The 25,888-nt window shown below is 46.9% G+C and overlaps 1 protein-coding gene across 1 annotated transcript in view; it reads left to right on the top strand.

Moving 5' to 3' along the window:
* The window catches only part of LOC139260355 (cGMP-dependent protein kinase 1), a 1,295,119-nt gene that overhangs the window by 1,216,886 nt on the left and 52,345 nt on the right, over positions 1–25,888 (top strand). The window contains exon 11 of the mRNA XM_070876878.1: positions 4,759–4,898. Coding sequence (XP_070732979.1) covers positions 4,759–4,898 — 140 coding nt within the window. The remainder of the gene's footprint in view (positions 1–4,758; positions 4,899–25,888) is intronic.

Genomic DNA, 25,888 nt, shown 5'->3' with positions numbered 1-25,888 from the left:
GGAGAAGCAGGATCTTGGTCCTTGCTCCCATCTGTCGTTCGCAGTGGTGGTGCAGAACCTGGGGATAGAGTGCCGTGCTCGGGGACCACTGGGAGGCCTATGCCAGCAGTGTTCCTCGCTATCTCCTCCAGGGCCTCCACCATCCGCGGAATGTACTCGGTCATGATGGCCAGCTGTCGGGATATGCCCCTCAATGCCTCGAGGAGCTGGTCACCAATGTCTACAGTTCTCCTGGACAACGGTACCATCTCTCCGCTGTCATGTGGCTCTTGTGGACCAGACTTGCCGCGTCCACGAGGCCTCCGCAGGGTCGGCACCATCCTGGGGACAAATGGGGTGCCCTGTGGAGAGATGCTTGGGGCCGGCACCTCCAGAGTGGAGGCAGGAATGACCGGAGGACCACTAGATGGCCTTGGGGTGGAATGGCTTCCGGAACATGGCGATGCAGGTTCTTTGAAGTCCGCGCTCTCATCCGTGGAGAACAGACCCAGCGGATTGACGGGCGAGAATCGGAGCTCCTCAGCACCAGATGTAGGATCGTCCGGAGAGTCGGGCCCCGTGCCCCCACCTTCTGGCCTCTGTGGTCTTGCCTGGGGCCGTGCTGCTGGCTAAGCTGCAAGACACAAATGAGGTTATTAGAGGAGAAGGGGGTGCTAGGGTCACAAGGTGAGTCCAGCGCTACACACAGCATATGCACGACAAAAGCACCACCGCTCTCAAAATCATTGCAGATATCACATTTCATGACCATCAAGACATTTGCATTGCAATGATTTTCATTAAGCCATCATTATTTCTAGGACAATTTTAGAAATCATCTATCATATATGATTGTTCGAATATGAGTTGGTGTGGCATCGATGACTTTACATCACGCAATGGTGTAAGCTTTACTCACGTGGCATCACTTCAGGGTCTGCAGATGCATCCGTTGCTGTCCGGGGGTGCTTCCCCACGAGTGCGAGCACTCGTTCCTCCATCTCAGTGATGTCACTGGGGACTGGTGGCCCCCCAACTGTTCACCTCTGCATGGACCTCATCGTTGATAGCTTCTTCTGTAAAAGGTGACAGGACGACATGGCATGGGATCATTGCATGATATCATTGCTAGGTACTGTCACAGAGACTGATACAACACATAACCGACAGATGTAATCATGATTATTATGGTAATTATCATTCTTTACCTAAAGGCGTACACTGTGACCGCAGGCTTTGAGTAAAACTTTTCCGGTAAAAGTTAAAGACCTCACATCTGCTGATAGTTACTCATGACTGTTACAAATCAATTATATAAATACATTACATGTAAATCAATGTAATACTTACTCTTGCGGATCCCACAAGGTTGTTCCATCGTTTGCGGCATTGGTTGCCCTCACGCACCTCGTTGGTCGCCGACGAGACCACCTCTGCTATCACGGGATATATTTTCTGGTATGCCTTTGGGGTCGGCTTCCCACACCCTCCCTGTGTCAAATCACCCCAGCTTGACTCGACCTCCTGCAGGAGGGAGGCATTTGCCTCGTTAGAGAACTTCCTGCTCTTTTGCGCCCTCCAATGTGCTGCTCCCCCACCTCACTGCTCTCTCCAGCGTTAGTCTCTACAGCGTGCTGTGACGCCTCCTCCTCTCTCTCCATTACAGGCTAAATTCAGGCAAATATGTGGCTGGTAACAGCTAATTTTTGTTTGCCTACTTGCTATGAAGCTCTAAAGTCTCCTTCCTTCCTCCCAAAGCAGCCACACCACACCCAGATACGCCTTCAGTCCCTCTGAGCTCCCTCTCTTTCTGTCTCCTCTTCTGTGCATTTCATGGTGACCCTTGACCTCCTGAATCGCAGGAATCGAGCGTTGCCATGCCGTTGCTAAGGACGACCACACTTTATGGCAGATGGTCAAAAAAATGTAATGCTACCGCCCATTTCATATCGCTCGTGGTCACGCCCATTTTCAAAAATGGAGACTAGGTGATTTGAGAATGGGCGAGAAGCCGGCGATCTGAAAACCCTTTTTTTACCACCCACGCCGGAAATAACGGCCATGTTTGGTCGATAAGCACAAAAGTGGAGTTTCTAGCCCCAGGTCTTTTTCAACTTTATCCATAATTATTCCTGCACCATGCCGAGAGTAGGTGCTTCACCCATTTTTCCTTCCTATGTGCCATATTTTACATTTGGCAGAATTAGCATTCATCTGTCATTGTTTTCCTCATTTGCACACTTTGTCCAACTCATTCTGTAATTTCTGGGCCATCTCCTTCCATTCTACTGCCCCTCCTCGTTTGGTAATTTGCAAATTTGACCTATTTGCATGGAGTTTCTGAATCTAAGTCATTGATGTAAATTAGAAATAGTAAAATTCCTAATACTGGTCCCGAGGGAACTCCACCCCTTGTTTCCACTTACCCTAATAGAAACTCTCTGACAGGTACCTGCTATCTTCTACCCTTCAAGCAGTTTCTTGTCTATTACCCATATTTACCCTGAATCCCCACATCTCGTAGCAAGCTGTGTAAGTTGGTGAGACCTTGCACAATGCTTTGTCGCACAAAAACTCTGTCATATCATTGAGAAAGTGATTAATTGGAGAACAGATACAGAGGGGCCAAAATTCACCGTCCCTGGAGGGACAGCTGTCACGGGGTTTGAACGGCCGATCGAAAAAATCGATTGGCCGCCACAGTTGGGTGATGTTCCCCCCCCCGAGCCATATTCAGCTAGAGGGGTGGGGGGGGGGGGGGGGGGAGGGGGTTTGCTTTAGTGGTGCGCACTTCCGCCGGAAACGCCGTGGTGAAGCCGCAGTAAAGGAAGATTTTCTGCAGTGAGCTCAGTAGCTTGCGAGCTGTTGAAAAGTGGCTAGGACAGGGAAATTCACCTACAAAAAGGTCGGACATCTTCAGGCAGTGCCCTCACGCAGTATTCGAGTCGGTGCTCAAACGCCGGAATTTTGCTGTGGTCAGTGAAATAGTTTTATTACTTTTAGTGTTTTTATTTCAGATTCCATCATCCGCAGTATTTAGCTTTTCATGTAGTTTTATTAATTATTCGTGTGTTTATGTCAGATTCCATCATCCGCAGTATTTAGCTTCTCATACAGTTTTATTAATTATTCGTGTTTTTATGTCAGATTCCATCATCCGCAGTATTTAGCTTCTCATACAGTTTTATTAATTGTTTTGGCTCCATTAAACCTGCTGAGTGCTGCTCAGAGGTTTGCACATACTTTCCAGGTCTGACTCTTTAGTGGAGGCCTGTGGGCTGTAGAGACCCTCCTGGACAGGGTTCACCCTGAGGATGGGAGGGGTGTTGGGAGGGCAACACCTGGTACAGCTGCTCAGAAGCAGGACGGCACGCAGGAGAAAGCATCGCCCTCAGCACCGTGCAGAGAGGCAGCGGGCAAGGGAGGCAGCAGCCATGATTCGTTCATTCTGCGCCAGACCAGTGTGCCCGCCGTCTTGACCGGCCCCAATCAGGATTGCGGTTGGCTGCTTGGGGACAAGGGATATCCCCTGTCCACTTGGCTGCTCACTCCACTGCGGAACCCCAGGACAGCGCCAGAGCATGCAGACAATGACGCTCATTGTGCCACCAGGTGCAGCATCGAGCAGTGCTTAGGCATCCTTAAGCAGAGATTCTGGTGCCTGGACCACAATGGTCTGCTGCATGCTGCACAAACTGGCCATCATGAGGGGACAGCCACTGGAGGTCGATCCAACAGTACCACCTGAGGAGGAGGAGAAGGTGTAGGAGGAGGAGGATCCCTGTTGCCCCAGAGCTAGGAGGCGTCGACCCATCGCCACCCTGGAAGGGCCGGGTGCAGACTGGCCAGCGCCCTCCTGGGAGGGTGCGTCGTCACATATATGGAGGTGCCTGACACCTCCCCTACGATCTCCCTCCATGCATTATGTACTGGCGGTCTTCCAGGTCTCTCCACGTCAGGAAACAGTATTCTTCTTCTGTCCTCCACACCATCCATCAGTGTCTCCAGCTCCATATCAGTGAACCTGTTGGCTGTCCTTGCACCCCTTACACCGGCCATCCTTCCAAACTCCTCCCCGCGCCCAGGGAGCAGCTCGCTTGTTAGAAACCCTTACCTGCATGCTGAATTTCTCAGTGGTGATAACACTCAAATTAAGACAGTCACACCACTGAAAAATACACTTTGGAAGGGTTCATTAGTGCTGAAACCCAGTTGTTCGGTTTTGGAGCTGAATATTGGCCTAGCCACGAAAACACTTTGGCTCTAAAAAGGTGGTGGAGCACCAGCTTTCTAGTGATACTGAATTTCGGGCCCAGAGGTTTACACTATTCTGTGGAACGTTGGCCTGAAACTTGCCCTGTTCATTAAAGGTCGTTGTGAATGTACGGCATTGGAGACTCTGTCCAATAATTAATAGCACAGTTAGTACCCAAGCAGAAAGCAATATAAAAATGCTGAACAGCTGTAGATTTTGTCTCTAATGAATGCAAATATAATAGTTATGAAGTTTAACTCTGTTTTAATTAACTATAGATTATTTGAACAGCTTTTACAGTGGAATCACTGTTGTAATGTAGGAAACATGGCAGCCAATAAAGTATACAGTACCAATCGATTTTCAGAATTTTGGAATTCGTAGGAATGAATGCTGAGGCATTTTTGAAAATGCAACAGCAACGTTTATTTATATAGCACCTTTAAATTAGTAAAAAATCCCAAGGGGATTCACAGCAGTTTTGAAAATGCAAATAAAACTCTTTGCTTGTTTATTCTTAAAAGGTCCAATTAAAAAGTGAGGAATCCAAAACGTATGCGATGAAGATTCTGAAAAAGCGTCACATAGTAGACACACGACAACAGGAGCACATACGATCAGAAAAGCAGATTATGCAGGAGGCTCACTCAGACTTCATTGTGAGGTAAGCTTCCATCGGATGACATCATGGAACAGAAAAGAAAAACTGAACACTGAAACATCGAGACTGAAGCAAAGAGCCTGATATGGAACCTGTTTATTATGTATTGGGTCACCCTGACATCTCGTGCCTCTGATATAATATATGCCTCTAATGCAATCTATCCTATTTTGTCTCACAGATAATCTATCCCATTTTTATCCTATACTAATTCTTTACTCAGAGAGTGGTTATAATGTTGAACTTGTTACCACAGGGATTAGTTGAGGCGATTAGCATAGATGCATTTAAGGGGAAGCTCGGTAAGCTTCTTAGAAACTTAGGGCCCAAGTTTCTGGTGGAGTTGCTCCTAGTTTTTTGGAGCAACTAGTTACGTTTGGAGTATGTTAGAAATTGCAATTCTCGGATAATAGTTCGCTCCAGTTCTAGTGAGTTGGTTTAGGTTGGCTTTAGGTGAGGTATTTTTTTTTCAAAAGGGGGTGTGTCCAGTCACTCAGGCCTGTTTTGCAAGTTTCAGCAGTGAAAACTTACAACAAACTAACTTAGAATGGAGTAAGTATCCACTTTTGTAAGTTCTTAAAAACCTTACCTAGAGTTAAGTTTAGTGCAGGCACAGCCAGACACAGCGGGGGGGTGCGGGGGGGGGGGGAGCATTAAACACAAAGGACACATCAACATCACAACAGTGGGGGAGAGAAGTTAGAAAGAAGCAAAATACATGTAAAGCTGTAAGCACAAAACAAAGCAGTCAACATTTACGAAGCACAAAAAGTAATAAGCAATGAATTAATAAAAAAATAGAAGGAACCCTGCACCTAAAGCTCCAAGACCAAAGTAATAAGCAACCAATCAATAAAAAATAAAAAAAATAGAAGTCCTACCTTTATGTGAAGGGAAGGATTTTCTAAAAGTGTCTCTCTCTCTCTCTTTCTGTATCTGACAGTGAGGGGTGGGGGGTGTGTGGGGGCATTGGGGTGGGGGGGGGTAGGGTGCGTGTGGGGGGCGGGGGGAGTGGTGTGGTGTGGGGGTGGGGGTGTGTGGGGGGGTGTGTTTGTGTGCTTGTGTGTGTGTGTGTGGGGGTGTGTGTATATGTGTGGGGGGGTGGGGGTGTGTGTAGGGGGGAGTGGGGGTCTGTTGAGGGGAGTGGGGGGGTGTGGGGAGTGGGTGTGGGGGGGGGGTGTGGGGGTGTGGTGGCGGGAATGGTGTGAGATGGGGGGGTGTGGTGGGGGTGTGTGGGGGGGCGGTGTGTGGCGGGGGGTTGTGGCTGAACACGGGGGGGGGGGGAGGCTGGACGGAGGCACCTCTGCTCTCTCCTCCGGCCCTTCGATCATTTCGAGTGCCCCCCCAACCCACACTCCTCCATCCCTTGCCTCGCTCCTCCATCCCTTGCCTCGCTCCTCCATCCCTTGCCTCGCTCCTCCATCCCTTCTCCCTCGCTCCTCCATCCCTTGCCTCGCTCCTCCATCCCTTGCCTCGCTCCTCCATCCCTTCCCATGCTTCTGCAGCCCTTCCCATGTTACTCCAGCCCTCCTCATGTATCTCTCCCACCGATCACCTCCTCAGTGCCCTCTTTCTACGCTCCTCCATCCCTCCCCGGTACCCACACCAATCTGAAACAGACTGGGGAAAGACGCCCTGCTGAGCCATTGTGCAGGCGCACACATTGCAACGCCCACGCGCAACAAAGCCGGCAGTCTTCAGACACGCAGGGGCTTAGCCCCGCCCACCTGCAGCTTGCCCCGCCCCAGGAAGACTGCGCCATGCTGCGCCATGCCACGGTCCAGGAGAACCGGAGAATTGCAGCAAAATATTCTGGCGCACCTTCGAGCCCAGGCAGGTCACGTAAGTCTCGGAGGTGCGCCGTTTTCACCAGATGCCGAAACTTGGGCCCTTAGAAAGTAATTCTTAGAAACATATAACATTCTGACGGGACTGGACAGGTTAGATGCAGGAAGAATGTTCCCGATGTTGGGGAAGTCCAGAACCAGGGGACACAGTCTAAGGATAAGGGGTAAGCCATTTAGAACTGAGATGAGGCGAAATATCTTCACTCAGAGAATTGTGAATCTGTGGAATTCTCTACCACAGAAAGTTGTTGAGCCCAGTTTGTTGGATATATTCAAATGGGAGTTAGATGTGGCCCTTACGGCTAAAGGAATCAGGGGGTATGGAGAGAAAGCAGGAATGAGGTACTGAAGGAATGATCAGCCATGATCTTTGTTGAATGGTAGTGCAGACTCAAAGGGCCGAATGGCCTACTCCTGCACCTATTTTCTATGTTTCTATATTTCTAAGCACATGAGGGAGAAAGGAATAGAAGGATATGTTAATAGGGTGAGATGTAGTGAGGTGGAAGGAGGCTTGTGTGGAGTATAAACACAGGCATGGTCCTGTTGTGCCGAACAGCCTGTGTCTGTGCTGTAAATACTATGCAATACTATGATGATCTGATATATATTTAGAATCTTGAGTAGTTAGTAGCATGCAGAAATCAAGCGCAGACAGCGGAAAGAGCGTGCGGCCAACCTGTCCCTCCCACCCCTTCCCTCAACGACTATCTGTCCCACCTGTGACAGGGACTGTGATTCTCGTATTGGACTGTTCAGCGAAGGACTCATTTTAAGAGTGGAAGCAAGTCTTCCTCGATTCCGAGGGACTGCCGATGATGATGATGATATATATTTATCTTTAGCTTAATTTCATCGTTTGGTTCCATCAAATATTTATCCGATAGATGGCTGCAGTTCGCCTGGGGATCTGGTCATTTCAATTACTGTAAGAAAAACAGGAACCAAAATCTTAACCACAGTAGAGCTCAGTATTTAGTTGAGGATCGGTGGCATTTAAATGAGATCCTGGAATTAAAATACTCCAGGCCTGAAAATTTGACCTCCCAAAACCTGCTCTAGGTTAAAATCAACCCTAAAGAAACTGGGAGAGACAAAAATGCTTAATTTCTTTCTTTATTTAATGCTTTGAATCCTGGTAATAAAACTGGCTGCTCTTAAGAAAAATTTGGAGAAAGCTCAGAATCTGTGACCTGCAGGATTTGGGCACCCTTCAAACTGAGAGCCACAGCGAACTTCGAATTGTGGTCTGGGAGACTGTCAGTAGGTAGATCTCATTAGGTACAGGGTTCTGTTTCCATTTAGAGGGAACTGAGGCAAGAGCTTTGGATGGATTTTTGAGAACAGGTGTTGTTCTTGTGTAGGTGAGAAATTTTTTTTTTTTTAAAAGCAATGGCGTTGGAACATCTCATCACAAAGTTACTCTCCAGCTCACATAACTTCCTAATTTGGACATATATCACAGTTCCTTCATCATTGCTGGATCAAATTCCTGGAGTTCTCTACCTCATCATCATAGGCAGTCCCTCGAAATCGAGGAAGGCTTGCTTCCACACTAAAAATGACTGTACAGTCCAATACGGGAATTACAGTCTCTGTCACAGATGGGACAGACACTAGTTGAAGGAAAGGATGGGTGCGGGGACTGGTTTGCCGCATGCTCCTTCCGTTGCCTGCGCTTGATTTCTGCATGCTCTCGGTGACGAGACTCGAGGTGCTCAGCGCCCTCCCGGATGCTCTTCCTCCACTTAGGGCGGTCTTGGGCCAGGGATTCCCAGGTGTCGGTGGGGATGTTGCATTTTATCAGGGAGGCTTTGAGGGTGTCCTTGAAATATTTCCTCTGTCTACCTGGGGTTTGCTTGTCGTGTAGGAGTTCCGAGTAGAGCGCTTGCTTTGGGAATCTTGTGTCGGGCATGCGGACAATGTGGCCCGCCCAACGGAGCTGGTCGAGTGTGGTCAGTGCTTTGATGCTGGGGATGTTGTCCTGCTCGAGAACACTGACGTTGGTGCATCTATCCTCCCAGGTGATTTGCAGGATCTTGCGGAGACAGCATTGGTGGTATTTCTCCAGCGATTTGACGTGCCTATTGTATATGGTCCACGTCTCTGAGCCATAGAGGAGGGCAGGTATCACTACAGCCCTGTAAATCATAAGCTTGGTGCCAGATTTGAGGTCCTGGTTATTGAACACTCTCTTCCTCAGGTGACCGAAGGCCATGCTGGCACACTGGAGGTGGTGTTGGACCTCGTCGTCGATGTCTGTCCTTGCTGATAGTAGGCTCCCGAGGTATGGAAAGTGGTCCACATTGTCCAAAGCTGCGCCTTGGATCTTGATTACGGGGGCAATGCTGTGTGATGGGGTCATGTTGGTGAAGGACCTTTGTCTTACGGATGTTTAGTGTAAAGCCCATGCTTTCATACGCCTCGGTGAAGATGTTGACGACGGCTTGGAGTTCAGCCTCTGAATGTGCACAGACGCAAGTGTCATCCACGTACTGTAGTCCGATGACCGAGGATGGGATGGTCTTGGATCTAGCCTAGATGCGACGAAGGTTGAACAGGTTCCCACTGGTTCTATAGTTAAGTTCCACTCCAGCGGGGAGCTTGCTGAGAGTGAGATGGAGCATTGCAGCGAGGAAGATCGAGAAGAGGGTTGGTGCGATGACACAGCCCTGCTTGACCTGCTAACATCGACATGAAACACCATCAACACAAGGACCATTTCAAGGACACCCTGAAAGCCTCCCTGATAAAGTGCAACATCCCCACTGACACTTGGGAGTCCCTGGCCAAAGACCACCCTAAGTGGAGGAAGTGCACCAGGGAGTGCGCTGAGCACCTCGGGTCTCGTTGCTGAGTGCGTGCAGAAAACAAGCGCAGGTAGCGGAAGTGTTATGCTCATAATAAAGTAATGTAACTGAGTACTGTAGACATGAGTAAGTGTGACCTTAGCTCCTTTATTCAAACTCCAGAGTGCTGGTACAGCATGGGAGGCCTGCTTATATACAGTGCTCCCAAGGGATGCTGGGATCCCTTGGGACTCCAACAGGTATGCCCTCTGGTGGCGGTAATGATACAGGTTACCCAGGGTTGCATACATAACAGGAGGGAGCCTGAGGCATACCAGATTCCTCACCCACCGTTTCCTCCAACGACAGCCTGTCTGAGAACAGGTATCTGAAACATTGGACCAGGTTATGAACACCTAAGATATTTAGGGCACTGATCACTGATTTTGAAGGATTTGTCTTCCTCAGGGGTCGTGTCTAGGATTTGAGTGAACTTAATATTGGAGCTAGGGAGAATGATCTGATGATCAGGTTCACTGCCTGCGTTTTATAGAGGGCAGGGTAAGAAAACCATTTCAATTAACGTGCTCATGCCATCACCTTTTGTGATGTTGAGTACATGACCTCTCATGCGGCCTGCAGAGAAGGCCAAATCAAGGAGAATGAAAGGAATGAAGATGCAATCAGACCGTTATAGTCTCAGCTGTATGCTTAAGCAATAAGTTATTTAGTAAAGCTTTCCGAGCATTCTATGGAAAATTATATGTCTGAGATACAGATTCCTGTAATGATAGACAGGAATCCAAGATGCAATTAATATCCAAATTAGCCATTTTACTTCCCAGACATTATGGACCTGATTATCAAATGCATAGCACATCCAAAGATGATGAATGGTTTAGGCTTTTTATGCTAATGTATGAAATGATTGTGAGTGGTTGGTATATTGTGTGATTTGTACAAGAGTTAAGTTGTTAGGTATGAGATTTGCAATACTTTAGTGCATTAATAACTTAACTTTTAAGTAAATAATGGATGCCCATATTCTGTTTCATATATTAATAACAAGCTGAACATTCCAATTGCCTCACTGTTATGAGTGAGAAAGTTTAAGAAAACCTCCTGAGAGATTGACTAGACAGTAGGACCTGTATTGTTAAAGGCCAATGATGAATGGGGAGAAGAGAAATATAACATAGTTAGAGGCTGTTTTTCTAAGAGAAAAAAACCTTGAGCATGTTTCTATATTCAAAATGCTCTCCATACACACACCACACTGACCCATGACCTATCTCATTAATGTCTGTATTTAGCACTACACCAGTGTTGTACACACACCACACTGACCCATGAACTAACTCAGTAATGTCTGTAAATAACACTACTGTGCACACATCACACTGACCCATGACCTATCTCGGTAGTCATAGACTCATAGAATGGTTACAGCACGGAAGAAGGCCATTCAGCCTGTCGAGCATGTGCCAGCTCTCTTCAAGAGTGCTTCAGCTAGTTCCACTCCCCCATCCTTTCTTCATAGCCCTGCAAATTTCTCTCCTGTAGGTACTTATCCAATTCCCTTTTGAAAGCAGTGATTAAGTCTGCATCCAACACCCTTCATGCTGTGCATTCCAGCTCCTAACCACTCGCTGTGTAAATACGTTTTTTCTTATGTCGCCTTTGGTTCTTTTGCCAATCACCTTAAATCTGTGTCCTCTGGTTCCCTTCTGCCAATGGGAACAGTTTCTCTCGATCTACTCTACCCAGACCCCTCATGATTTTGAACACCTCTATCAAATCTCCTCTCAATCGTCTCTGCTCCAAGGAGAACAACCCCAGTCTCTCCACTCTATCCATGTAACTGAGGTCCTCATCCCTAGAATCATTCTCGGCCTTCATATCCTTCCTAAAGTGTGGTGTCCACAATTGAACACAATACTCCAGTTGAGGCCGAATCAGTGTTTTATACAGGCTCATCATAATTTCCACACTTTTGTACTCTATGTCTCTATTCATGAAGCCCAGGATCCTGTAAGCTTTTTTAACCACTTTCTCAACCTGTCCTGTCACCATTTGTGCATACCCCTAGATCTCTCTGTTCATGTACCCACTTTAGGATTGCACCCTTTAGTTTATATTTCCTCTCCTTATTCTTTCTATCAAAATGTATCACTTCACACTTTTCTGCGTTAAATTTCATCTGCCACGTGTCCGTCCATTCCATCAGCCTGACTATGTCCTCTTGAAGTCTATCCCTATCCTCCTCACTGTTCACTATACTTCCAAGTCATTAATATATATCAAGAAAAGCAGTGGTCCTAGTACCGACACTTGGGGAACACCGCTGTATACTTTCAGTTTCCAGTCCGAAAAACAACCGTTCACTACTGCTCTCTGTTTACTGTCACTGAGCCCATTCCGTATTCATGCTGCCACTGCCCCTTTTACTCCATGGGCTTCAACTTTACTGGCAAGCCTATTATGTGACACTTTGTCGAACGCCTTTTGGAAATCCATGTATACCACGTCAACCGCATTGCCCTCATCAACCCTCTCTGTTACCTCATCAAAAAACTCAATCAAGTTGCTAATGTCTGTACCTAACACCGCACCAGTGTTGTCATCATCATACACAATCCCTCGAAGCAAGGATGACTTGCTTCCATGCCAAAAAAGAAATTAGTTCAATGGTCTTTCAATGAAGGACCTAATATTCCAGGTCCTGAACTGCATCTTGGAGGGTGGAAGATGCCTGTGTGTTGATTTTTTTAACGTGGGGTGGCCGTTGCATACCAGCCACCACACGGGCTTGACAGAGCTAGGTCTAGGCCCAGTGGCAAGGATTATCCAAGACGACTGGAGCCCAGCTCTGCTGCACGGACCTAGTGCGCGCACATATTGCAGTGTGGGCTGGCCCGTGCTGCCCCAGGGCCCCTCACCCTGAACTCACGCCTCTCCTGGGCCCCGATCACGTCCCTCTACATTCTCACTGCTCCTTCGCCCCCACCTCGGTGCTTCTGCTGTATCTGCCCACGCTCCAATCACCGACCTGGACCTTGATGACGTCACTCTTCACTCGCCCTCCTGCACCAGCTCATGCTGCACCCTGAAGTAGTAGAAACATAGAAACATAGAAAATAGGTGCAGGAGCAGGCCATTCAGCCCTTCTAGCCTGCAAACGCCATTCAATGAGTTCATGGCTGAACATGCACTTCAGTACCCCCTTCCTGCTTTCTCGCCATACCCCTTGATCCTCCGAGTAGTAAGGACTTCATCTAACTCCCTTTTGAATATATTTAGTGAATTGGCCTCAACTACTTTCTGTGGTAGAGAATTCCACAGGTTCACCACTCTCTGGGTGTAGAAGTTTCTCCTCATCTCGGTCCTAAATGGCTTACCCCTTATCCTGTGACCCCTGGTTCTGGACTTCCCCAACATTGGGAACATTCTTCCTGCATCTAACCTGTCTAAACCCGTCAGAATTTTAAACGTTTCTATGAGGTCCCCTCTCATTCTTCTGAACTCCAGTGAATACAAGCCCAGTTGATCCAGTCTTTCTTGATAGGTCAGTCCCACCATCCCGGGAATCAGTCTGGTGAATCTTCGCTGCACTCCCTCAATAGCAAGAATGTCCTTCCTCAGGTTAGGAGACCAAAACTGTACACAATACTCCAGGTGTGGCCTCACCAAGGCCCTGTACAACTGTAGCAACACCTGCCTGCCCCTGTACTCAAATCCCCTCGCTATGAAGGCCAACATGCCATTTGCTTTCTTAACCGCCTGCTGTACCTGCATGCCAACCTTCAATGACTGATGTACCATGACACCCAGATCTCGTTGCACCTCCCCTTTTCCTAATCTGTCACCATTCAAATCAAAACCCCTAGTCTCCATTTTAAAAATGGCCTCCACGCTGCTCCTTTTCTGGCCTCGACATGCCGCTGGTGTTCTCACACAGGTCGGGGCCTCCAGAGGGCCTGGAAACACTGAACTCATTAGCTCTGGGAGAACACTGATTATGCAAGTGACTCCACTGGCTAGCAAGAGACTCTGGTTATGCGAAGCAACAGCATTGCTTAAATATAAACTGCACATGATCTGAGGCAGGGCGGGGGCTTGTTGATGAGCTCGAGCTGTGCAAATTGAATGTTGTGCCAAAGACGTGAAGAAAACCGGTGTTCTATTTGTGATGGATTTAAGAGCCAACTCAACACTGCAAAGCATTCCATCACTTCTCTCTGTGCAGTCCACACCAAGGCTCTCAGGACTGTCTCAGATTATCGGAGTTGTACACAGACCCAGTAATGTCTGTATCTAACACTACATCAGTGTTGTACACACATCACACTGACCCATGACCTATCTCAGTAATGTTTGTATCTAACACTACACCAGTGTTATACACTCAGGTAGTGCCTACGAGAGAGACCTTCTGTTGGTTTCTCCCAATCTCCTGCCATAACTTTGGTGGAAGACTGGTAGAAACCCTGAAGAATGGTGTAATCGTCTGCGTGTACCTTCTATGCCGTTTCTCTGGACGTTCTGCCAAACTCCTGCCATCCTGCAAATATTCCAGGCTACAGTTTCATTCATATACAAGTTGCAAAATGAAGTAAACCAGCCATGTTGAGACATTGCTGCATGTTGTACATAATAAAAACAGAACCAACAAAGTCAGAGTCACTTAGTTTGTTCAAATTCACCAAATTCACTCTCCTTTCATTAGCAATCCTATTTACTGAAGACTGAATTGGTCTTTTTGGATGAATTGTTTCTTGCCAAATATTTAGCCCAATGTGTTGAGGTAGTGTTCAAAAATAACATAAGGGGGCTCTATTTTCCTCTGTTGGAGGAAAAATATGAGAAATGTCCGTTCTTATTTATAATTTCTGACTTGCTAATGAAATTATGAGAAAGTATACTTCAGAAACATGCAATTCATGCAAATGCAAATTTGTTACCAGGAATGCAAAATATGCAGCCAATTACATTGCACAATCTTCTTGAGTAACTAACAAGCCGCTTAACTCATTCATCATCGTACCTTCGGAGATTGCATTGTTTGTTTCAAAATGGACAAACAATGAGTTTGAAAAGCTAGTTTTATGAGGAGACTAGAAGCTGGTGTAAGGGGGCAAAGAAGGCTTCCAAATATGCAAATGTAACAACAATGATGCTTGTATGTCATTAGGCGCATCAATGTGTCAATGTGTGTGTACCTTTCCTTAAGTTCAGGACCCTAGTCTCTGAATTAACTGTGTCACTCTCTATCTTAATAAAGAATTCTACCATATTGTGGTCACTCTTCCCCAAGGGGCCTCGCACAACAAGATTGCTAATTAGTCCTTTCTCATTACACATCACCCAGTCTAGGATGGCCAGCCCTCTAGTTGGTTCCGCGACATATTGGTCTAGTCGCTGATTGCAGTGCGAGGGGCGAAGAAGCGGCAAGAGTTTGTAGGAGGAAGTGACTGGGCCCAGGAGAGGCAAGGGGCCAGGGGCTGTGTGGAGTTCAAGGGTTCACTGCTATATATGTGCACGCTCGGTCCGTGCAGCAGAGCTGGTCTCCAGTCATCTTGGGTAATCCTTGCCACTGGACCAAGACCTAGCCTCTGTCAAGCCCGTGTGGTGGCTGGTGTGCAACGGCCACCCCACGTTAAAAAAAATCCACGCACAGGCATCTTCCACCCTCCAAGATGTAATTCGGGACCTGGAATATTAGGTCCTTCATTCAAATACCTGTGAACTCATCTCTTTTTGGCGTGGAAGCAAGTCATCCTCGCTTCGAGGGACTGCCTATGATGATGATGTGGTGTCACAGAGGACCTTATGGGATGTCTGGAAGAAGCAGCATGAATTGGAAAATGACCACTGAAGTATTGAATATTACTGTAAAGCAACAGTACAGGATGTGGCAAAGAGCAGTAGTAGTTAAAGATTACTACACTGACACTAAAATATTAGCAAAGATTTAGCAAGTAAGGCAGTAAAACTTTAAATTGCAGGGTTCTACAAATTACATTATACATATGGCCTGCAGGAGAGAATTACCACAGACCAAATCACCCTGCCACAATCTCCATGGCATTTATATTTATCACAGTGGGGCACAGTGTGGGGCAGATAACCCTCTAACCAGAAACATCTGAGCACTTGTGGGGAAGGAATAGTTAAGCCTTTCAGAAGAGTTTCTGGCAGACACTGAAACTGCAGCCCATTCTTCATGCAAGTTCACACCGTGGCTGTATCTTGGAGCATGGACCCCAAGACCTTTATTGCGGTAGTGGGGGGATTCTTGGGAGACACTCTTGTTGTGCCTGTGGCTGGATTCAGCTGAAAAAATAAAATATTGTTCCCCTCTCTTGCCTGTTATTTCCCACTTTGGTTGTTGTATGATTAAGGCTGTTCAGAGAAGGTTCACGAGGTTGATTCCGGAGATGAGGAGGTCGGCTTATGAGGATAGGTCGAGTAGGTTGGGCCTATACACATTGGAGTTCAGAAAAATGAGAGATGATCTTATTGAAACATATAAGATAATGAGGGGGCTCGACAAGGTGGATACAGAGAGGATATTTCCACTGATAGGGGAAACTAAAACTAGGGGACCATGGGCTAGATTTTACACTTTTGTGCAGATCGCCCAAAGTGGGCTTTATTTTCAGCGTGGGCGATAAATATGGGTTTTCAGATCGCCGGCTTGTCGCCCATTTTCAAAGCCCCTAGTCTCCATTTTAAAAATTGGGCGTTACCGCGAGCGATCTGAAATGGGCGTTAGCGTTAAATCTCGTGGACCTTCTGCCGTAAAGTGTTGCCATCCTTAGCAACGGCATGGCAACGCTCGTTTCCCGCGATTCAGGAGGTCAGGGGTCATCATTACATGCGCAGAAGGGGAGACAGAGAGGGACTGAAAGCATGTGTGGGTGTGGTGTGTGCTTGTTTGGCTGTTGTGGGAGGCACGACGGAGATTCACCAGCAGCAAAAAGCCTACTAAGCACAAAGAAGGTAGTTGGCACCGAGTTTTTGTCCAACAAATAAGATATAACATGGAAGGGATGGACGAGGCCCTGGAGCTGGTAGCCAGGAACACTGGTGGCAGAGGGCTCCCAGTGGTCCCGGAGCGCAGCACTGCACCCCAAGGTGACGCATCCCCATTGCCAACCACACATGAGAGCCAGGAGCAACATCTTGCTTCTGGCTCGGAGCACGTTCCCACCTCGGGACCGTCCTCTCCTGTATCCGTCCAAGCAGCGGTTCTGCCGTCATCCCCCACCCCAATGAAGCAGTGCCTGAGGAACTCATCGGCCAGGCAGCTTGGAGTCAGGAGGGGAAGGGGAAGGGGTAGAGGTGGGGAGGAGAAGCGGGGGCTGGGGATGAAAAGTGAGGTGCATGGCCGCAGGTGTTGTCTGGGGCATATTTTTAGGTTGCTGCTATTTTGGTGGGAGGGTCGGGGGAAGGGGCAAGGGGGCCACCTTGTTGGTTTGCATTTGTGTTCTGTATTGCGGGAAATGGGGACCATTGTAATGATGTAAATGTGGCAAATTTGTTGTGAGGTGGGGCGGGGGTGGGGTGGGGTGGTTTTTACAGTTATAATTATGATTTCAGACAAATGGTCAGATTAAATGTTTTTTATTTAACATAACCTTGTTGCGCATTGGCTCAGATAGCTGCACGGTTACACACTGGTGATTCCTCAACATGAAAGGGTATAAATACACTTAATAAGAACAAAAGAACATAAGAAATAAGAGCAGGAGTAGGCTTATTGTCCCTCGAGCCACCGTTTAATAAGATCATGGCTGATCTGATCATGGACTCAGTTCCAACTCCCCGCCCGCTCCCCATAACCCATTATCCCCTTATCGTTTAAGAATCTGTCTATTTCTGTCTTAAATTTATTCAATGTCCCAGCTTCCACAGCTCTCTGAGGCAGCGAATTCCAGAGATTTACAACCCTCTGAGAAAAGAAATTTCTCCTCATCTCAGTTGTAAATGGGCGGCCCCTTATTCTAAGATCGTGCCCTCTAGTTCTAGTCTCCCCCAACAGTGGAAACATCCTCTCTGCATCCACCTTGCCAAGCCCCCTCATAATCTTATACGTTTTGATAAGATCACCTCTCATTCTTCTGAATTCCAATGAGTAGAGGCCCAACCTATTCAAACTTTCCTCATAAGTCAACCCCCTCATCTCCAGAATCAACCTTGTGAACCTTCCCTGAACTGCCTCCAAATCAAGTACAGGTTGAGTGTCTGAAATCCGGAAACCTCGGCCGTTCTGGATTCCGGGTATTTCCGGATTTTGGAACGTCTTTGCCTGGGCCGAGGTCGGTGGGGTCGGGCAGCCTAGGTAAGGGGGCGAGGTCGGCCCACCGAGGTACGAGGGGGGGTGGGGCGAAGGTGGGGAGCCGGGGCCGAGGCGGGGGCGGTCAGGCTGGGGCGAGGTCGGGCCGCCGAGGGTCGGGGCGAGGTCGGGCTGCTGAGGGCCTGGGCGAGGTAGGGCCGCCGAGGGTCGGGGCGAGGTTGGGCCGCCGAGGCAGGGGGAGTCCGGATTTTGGAACATTTTCTGGTTTCTGGACGACCCTGCCATGGATTGGGCCGGTTTCCGGATTCTGGAACATTCCGAATTTTGGAACTCCATATTTCAGATGCTGAACCTGTATATCCTTTCGTAGATATGGAAACCAAAACTGCACTCAGTATTCCAGGTGTAGCCTGTATAACTGTAGCAAGACTTCCCTGCTTTTATACTCCATCCCCTTTGCAATAAAGGCCAAGATTCCATTGACCTTCCTGATCACTTGCTGTTCCTGCATACTAACCTTTTGTATTTCATGCACCAAGTACCCCCAGGTCCTGCGGTACTGCAGCACTTTGCAATCTTTCTCCATTTAAATAATAACTTGCTCTTTGATTTTTTCTTGAATCAACTTAAACTTTTAACTGTCACCAAGGTGATCCACACCATTTATGTATGACCTGCACACCCAGCAGTGTGTCAGCTTTGTAAATACCACCAATGTTCTTTCAAGCAAAGTGCTCATTTATGAGCTCCTGACGTAAGAGTCTTGCAGCTATGATGCCACCACGGGCCCTTTCCTGTGGTCTATGGGGGGCAGGGGCATGGCTTCAGCTTCAGTCTGATTGTCTGACCCAATGTGAGCGTCCACCTCCTCGTCCTCCTCTTCTTCTCTCTCTTGAGGTGGACCATCAGTCCCTTCTGGCAATTCTTGCCCTTCCTGATAGCCAAGTTGTGCAGCATGGAGCACACCACCACGAATTGAGCTACCTGCTCAGGGTGGTATTGGAGCTCGCCTCCTGAGTGGTCCAGGCATCTGAAGCGCTGCTTAAGCACGCCAATAGTTTTCTCCATGATATTGCGAGTGGCTCTGTGGCTCTTGTTGTATCGCCTCTTGGCTTCGATGTGGGTGTTACGCAGTGGGGGGGTCATCAGCCAGGTGACAAGGCCATATCTTTTGTCACCAAGCATCCAGCAGTGATCTTGTGGCTGACTGGTAAACATATCAGATACAGCGCTCTCACGCAGGATGTGAGCCTCATGGATGCTGCCCGGAAATTTAGCATTCACTGCCATAATAATTTGCTGGTGGTCAACAACGAGTTGCACATTCCGGGAGTGGAATCCCTTGCGGTTCCTAAAAACCTCTGCATCCTGAAAAATTGCCCGCATCGCGATGTGCGTACAGTCTGTTGCTCCCTGCACTTTGGGGAAGTTAGCAATTCAGTAGAATCCTAAAACCCTCTCAGTCTGTGCCTCCCTGGTCATAGGGAAGCTGATGAAGTCCATCGTGCATGCATACAGGGCTTCAGTGACCTGTCTAATGCAGCAATGTGTGGCATGCTGAGATATATCGCAAATGTCGCCAGCTGAGGCCTGAAAAGAACCTGACGCGTAGAATGACAGTGCCACGGTGACTTTGACCTCGATGGACAGTGCAGTGCTGATGGTGCTGGCAGGCTGCAGATCTCCCCTTATGAGCTGGCATACCTCAGTGATAACCTCTTTGTGGAAGCGCAGTCTCCGAAGACAGGTGTTATCGGACAAGTTGAGCTAAGACTGCTTCTCTCTGTACTTGCGGGGGGGGTGTAACGTCTGGTCCTCCTCATCAGTCTGGCACATCTTACATTGGACACATAATGCTGTGGAGCGTACCTTTTGCCATCTCGAGTCTGCAGCATGTAATTGGTCATCAAGAGAGGGTGAGAAAGGACAGGCCCCGTTCCAATATCTATCTGTTTTCCACCGATTGGTCACAAAGAATGAATGTCCTGATGAAGACACCTAGTAAATTCCAATCGTCCACAGTATGATAAGTTGTTTGTTCAGATGTTCACATCACCTCCAAACATCTCCAGAGTACATCCGAACTCCCCGAGGTTGAAGCAGAGCAGCCTTTTAAAATTATGCGACATGCAATTTAGAACATGGCGTCCCTACCGCTGTGAGTAGTTCCGGTTAGTTCAACTTTTTCCCAGCGGTTTTTTCGGCGAGCGATATTGTCGGCAAGGTGTGTGCGAGGTGCCGAAAGTGACGCTGGGCAATATACTGGGCGTTAGTTTCGGCAAATGTGATCTTTACAACAAAAAACAGTGGCCGGGCGGTATTATTGAATCTCGGCGTTAATTCCATGCCGAAAGAAACGCTGGCCGATATTATGGGCGTTGGGATCGCCCATTCTGATGATTCCGCCCCCAAAATTATTTTTTCTCGGCGTTACGCACATGAGGAAAGTAATGCTCAGCGATAAGTGTCCGAGAAATGGGCGTCAGTTTCCATTTTGTGGCTAAATGGGCGATATATGGGCGTTGCACCTCATTTCAGCGTTAAAATGGACGTTAAGTGGGCGGTATGCATGCAAAAATAATGGAAAATCTAGCCCATAATCTTAGACTAAGGGGCTGCCCATTTAAAACTGGGATGAGGAGAAATTTCCTCTCTCAGAAGGTTGTAAATCTGTGGAATTCTCTGCCCCAGAGAACTGTGGATGCTGGGTCATTGAATATATTTAAGGCGGAAATAGATAGATTTTTGAGCGATAAGGGAGTAAAGGGTTTTGGGAAGTGGGCAGGGAGGTGGAGCTGAGTCCATGATCAGATCAGCCATGATCTTATTGAATGGTGGAGCAGGCTCGAGGGACCGCATGGCCTTCTCCTGCTCCTATTTCTTATGTTCTTATGTTCTTACATATCACTGCAGTTACTTAGTCATACGATTTCATTACATTAAGCATCCTCCCATTGGCTATTCAGCACCTAAATTCAATATGATTTTATCGTATCAATAGCATTTGTTGAACAGCAATTACTTACTAGTTAATATTCTGTAAAGCCTGTAAAACATTCTGCCCAATCCAAAAATAGATAACTGTTATACTTTTGAATTCACGTAAAATGATTCACTGAGTAGTTTGCAGCCACCATAAATCACTTAGTGCCACACTTGAGAATAGGCATGTTTTGCTGGATATCCCTGATTCAACAGAATATTATCCTTCAGAATTTTGAAAATGATACAATTGCACAGCCAAAGGAATCATGCGTTGTTCCATCCTGACAATATATTTGAAAAATGAGGAAAGATAATACTTGACTTTTTTTGTAGCTACATTTGTAGATTTAACAGAAGGAATCAAAGTTTGGTGTTCAACAAGACTTGTGCAAGCAGAAATCATACTGAAAATTCCAACTAAATCCCCCTCCCAGCAAAGTAAAATACAGTGCTGATACTAGAAGCTGAGAATTGGACGTAACTCACCCCATCATAATCAAATGACAGATCACTCGCTGTTGGCTATCATTTTTTATTATGCAGTTTAAGTGTCTGGCCAAGCACATTTCATTGACAAATTCTAAAGATTTAAACCGCAGCAGTTCCAAGATAAATTTCCAGTGAGGTCGCCTAAAATAACTGCTCCAGTTCTGCTTTGATCTATGATTGATGTGAGCTGGCATGTGGTTACAGACCTGTTGCTGGAGCATGAACCAGTTGTTGCTGTGTGGGATTCCTCAGCACCAGAAATCAAACAGCATTATTGTTACAATGATACCTCGAGCTTAAGGAAATGGTGTTACCGGTTAACCTCCAAAGATTTTATTGAAAGATAATTATTAGTAAGAAAGAAAGACTTGCATTTATATGACCACCCGACATCACAAAGTGCTTTACAGCCAATGAAGTACTTTTGGAGTGTAGTCACTGTTGTGTTGTTGGAAACGCGACAGACAATTTGTGCACAGCAAGCTCCCACAAACAGTAATGTGATAATCTGTTTTTGTTGTGTTGATTGAGGGATAAATATTGGCCAGGACACTGGGGATAACTCCCCTGCTCTTCTTTGAAATAGTGGCCATGGGATCTTTTACATCCATCTGAGGCAGTCGGGGCTTCGGCTTAACGTCTCATCCAAAAGACAGCACCTTTGACAGTGCAGCACTCCCTCAGCACTGCACTTTAGTGCCAGCCTAGATTTTTGTGCTCAAGTCCCTGGAGTAGGGTAAAGCTATCATTGATTAATAAATTAAAGGTATGTATATTGCAAGGGTCTGTTTAAAACAGAATTGTGGTAGGATATATGTCGTGAACATTTCACTATTTTCTACTACAATTGCAAATGCAAAACATATTTAAATCAGCCTAGCTCTGTTTATGTAAAATTTGTTCCAATAAACCTTGTGCATAACCCTTAATGAAATTGATTTGTCACTCGGTAAACATCAATCATTCTTCCTTTTAACCTGTCCAATCGATGACTGCACAGTATCATCAGTGTGATAGATGATGATCAGCGCTGGCACCAATAAAGAATCCCAGAACAGGTCATTCATTTAACTGTGACAGACATCAGATAATGTGTTACGAGACAACAGTTGAACCACACAACTGTGCAAGACCTTGGAGGTTACCACGGAAGATTGAATGGATTTGCCTCTGCCTTGGCGGTTACCTACCCAAGTATTATTGGGTAACTTAGCCCCTTTTCACATGAACTTACTGCTGGAGGTAGGCAAATCTATCCAATGGAATATTACAGGAAATTCTATAAACTGGACAGTTTAACAACCGGATATGGATGATTTGATCCTTGTGAACAACTCTGCTGGAAGTCTGAGCTTTATATTTTAGTCAAAAAAACTTGCTAAAAGGAAAGAGGTGACTTTTTATTTTCAACAAGCCAACACCAAATGGACATCAGAATGCCTCTGTGTAAATAAAAAACCTCCCCTTTAGGATTATACCCAGTCTCTGGTCTGTATTCCCACCGACCACGCTGGGAGGGCAGGATCGCAGAATAACCCTTATAAATCACAGCACCTCTACATGTGAAGTTGCCAAACCTCCAGGATTATCCTCGAGTCTCCAGGAATTGAAGAATTATCTCCCGGACACTGCTGCGAAAAACCCAGCAGTAAATTCATTGAGGTTTTAAAAAAAATTGTTTTTCTTTCATTTTCTTTGAACACTTTCACTTATTAGTTCTAATAATAATGGAGATTGGAAGCAAGGCGATTTGACACAGTCAAAAATTATCCAATCGGGTAATGAAGAATCTGTTTGATCACAAGAACATAATAATTAGGAACAGGAGTAGGCCATCTAGCCCCTCGAGCCTGCTCCGCCATTCAACAAGATCATGGCTGATCTGGCCGTGGACTCAGCTCCACTTACCCGCCCGCTCCCCGTAACCCTTAATTCCCTTATTGGTTAAAAATCTATCTATCTGTGATTTGAATACATTCAATGAGCTAGCCTCAACTGCTTCCTTGGGCAGAGAATTCCACAGATTCACAACCCTCTGGGAGAAGAAATTCCTTCTCAACTCGGTTTTAAATTGGCTCCTCCGTATTTTGAGGCTGTGCCCCCTAGTTCTAGTCTCCCCGACCAGTGGGAACAACCTCTCTGCCTCTATCTTGTCTATCCCTTTCATTATTTTAAATGTTTCTATAAGATCACCCCTCATCCTTCTGAACTCTAACAAGTAAAGACCCAGTCTACTCAATCTATCATCATAAGGTAACCCCCCTCATCTCCGGAATCAGCCTAGTGAATCGTCTCTGTACCCCCTCCAAAGCTAGTATATCCTTCCTTAAGTAAGGTGACCAAAACTGCACGCAGTACTCCAGGTGCGGCCTCACCAATACCCTATACAGTTGCAGCAGGACCTCCCTGCTTTTGTACTCCATCCCTCGCGCAATGAAGGCCAACATTCCATTCGTCTTCCTGATTACCTGCTGCACCTGCAAACTAACTTTTTGGGATTCATGCACCACAGCATGTTGTAATTTCTCCCCATTCAAATAATATTCCCTTTTACTGTTTTTTTCCCCCAAGGTGGATGACCTCACACTTTCCGACATTGTATTCCATCTGCCAAACTTTAGCCCATTCGCTTAACCTATCTAAATCTCTTTGTAGCCTCTCTGTGTCTTCTACAGAACCCACTTTCCCACTAATCTTTGTGTCATCTGCAAATTTTGTTGCACTACACTCTGTCCCCTCTTCCAGGTCATCTATGCATATTGTAAACAGTTGTGGTCCCAGCACCGATCCCTGTGGCACACCACTAACCACCGATTTCCAACCCGAAAAGGACCCATTTATCCCGACTCTCTGCTTTCTGTTCACCAGCCAATTCTCTATCCATGCTAATACATTTCCTCTGACTCCGCCTAACTTTATCTTCTGCAGTGCCAATTGGTAGAGGAAGGTTTTAAACCACGAGGAGGGATGTTTTAGGTGATTGCTGGTGAAAGTTTGAGGGCGGGGCGGTTGGAGACACGAGGTCACATGCTGAAACCTCCAGGAATACGTCCAACCAGAGTTGGCGACCTTATCTACATGTTAGGGCTCAGACCAGTGTTGTGTTCATCCTCTATCTGATCAGCCATGATCTTATTGAATGGTGGTGCAGGCTCGACGGACCGAATCTGTCCCGATATACTACAAGGACATAACATTGGAGAACTTTTCCTTTCATGTCATGAAGGAACGAAGCCTCATGGGTGTTGACCTTTTTGACAAGTTTGGGTTCAAAGTTTACGACCCAAGCGGCACACCTGTGTACACGGTGGACTTTGACAAGCAGTATCCCTCAATCTTCACAGGGTTTGGAGTGACAACAAAATTCTGCCATTGTCCCCGCATTGACCCTTCCGTCAAACTAGTTACGCAGTGACTTTGCCATCTCCCATTAGCGGTTCGCAACCAAGTATCCGCAGAATTAACGCGACTCGAATCTCAGGGAATCATTGAGAGCATCGACTCCTCACCCTGGATCTCAAACTTAGTCATTGCTTGGCGTAAAAATGGGGAGATCCGCCTGTGCATCGATCCGAAAGAGGTCAACAAGACCATCATGGCCAACAAGTAACCTGTTTCTACCATCGACGAACTGTCTTCAGAATTCCACGGGTCAATAGTCTCTACGAAACTTGACATGCACCGCAGTTACCTGCAAATACCCCTAGAGGAGGACAGCAAACTGCTCATGGCATTCACGATGCATGATGGTCTGTATCAGTATCAACGCATGCCCTACAGACTATCTTCTGCACCAAGTGCATTTCAGAAGATTATCACCATTATGCTAGCAGGCATAGAGGGAGCCCTCTTAGGATAAGGGGTAATCTAAGGATAAGGGGTAAGCCATTTAGGACTGAGATGAGGAGAAACTTCTTCACTCAGAGAGTTGTTAACCTGTGGAATTCCCTGCTGCAGAGAGTTGTTGATGCCAGTTCATTGGATATATTCAAGAGGGAGTTAGATATGCCCTTACGGCTAAAGGGATCAAGCGGTATGGAGAGAAAGCAGGAAAGGGGTACTGAGGTGAATGATCAGCCATGATCTTATTGAATGGTGGTGCAGGCTCAAAGGGCCGAATGGCCTACTCCTGCACCTATTTTCTATGTTTTTATGTTTCACTCTGCTTGACGATATTGTCACCCATGGACGGACAATGGAAGAACATGACCAGCGACTTCACGCAGTTATGGCTAGACTTGCTACACATAACATTACACTTAATGCCGATAAGTGTACATTCGCTGCTGGAGAAATAAACTTTCTGGGCTACAGAGTCAAAGCACAAGGTGTCAAACCGACGCTTGACAACATTGACCCGATCCAGCGAATGCAGGAGGCTACTAACGTCAAAGAACTTTCATCATTCCTCGGCACTTGCAACTTCTATCTGAAGTTCGTCCCGCACTGCACACACATTGCCGAACCACTTCACAAGTTGCTGTGCAAGGACGTCCCGTGGGAATGGACAGATTCCCAGGCTCGGGCATCCACCATGCTTAAGGAGAAAATCACATCCCCTCTTATCTTCGCACACTTGGATCC

Source organism: Pristiophorus japonicus, chromosome 3 (assembly GCF_044704955.1).
Source record: "Pristiophorus japonicus isolate sPriJap1 chromosome 3, sPriJap1.hap1, whole genome shotgun sequence".
Lineage (NCBI taxonomy): Eukaryota > Metazoa > Chordata > Chondrichthyes > Pristiophoridae > Pristiophorus > Pristiophorus japonicus.
Note: the sequence above shows the minus strand (reverse complement) of the source record. Positions and strands in the feature narration are given on the sequence as shown.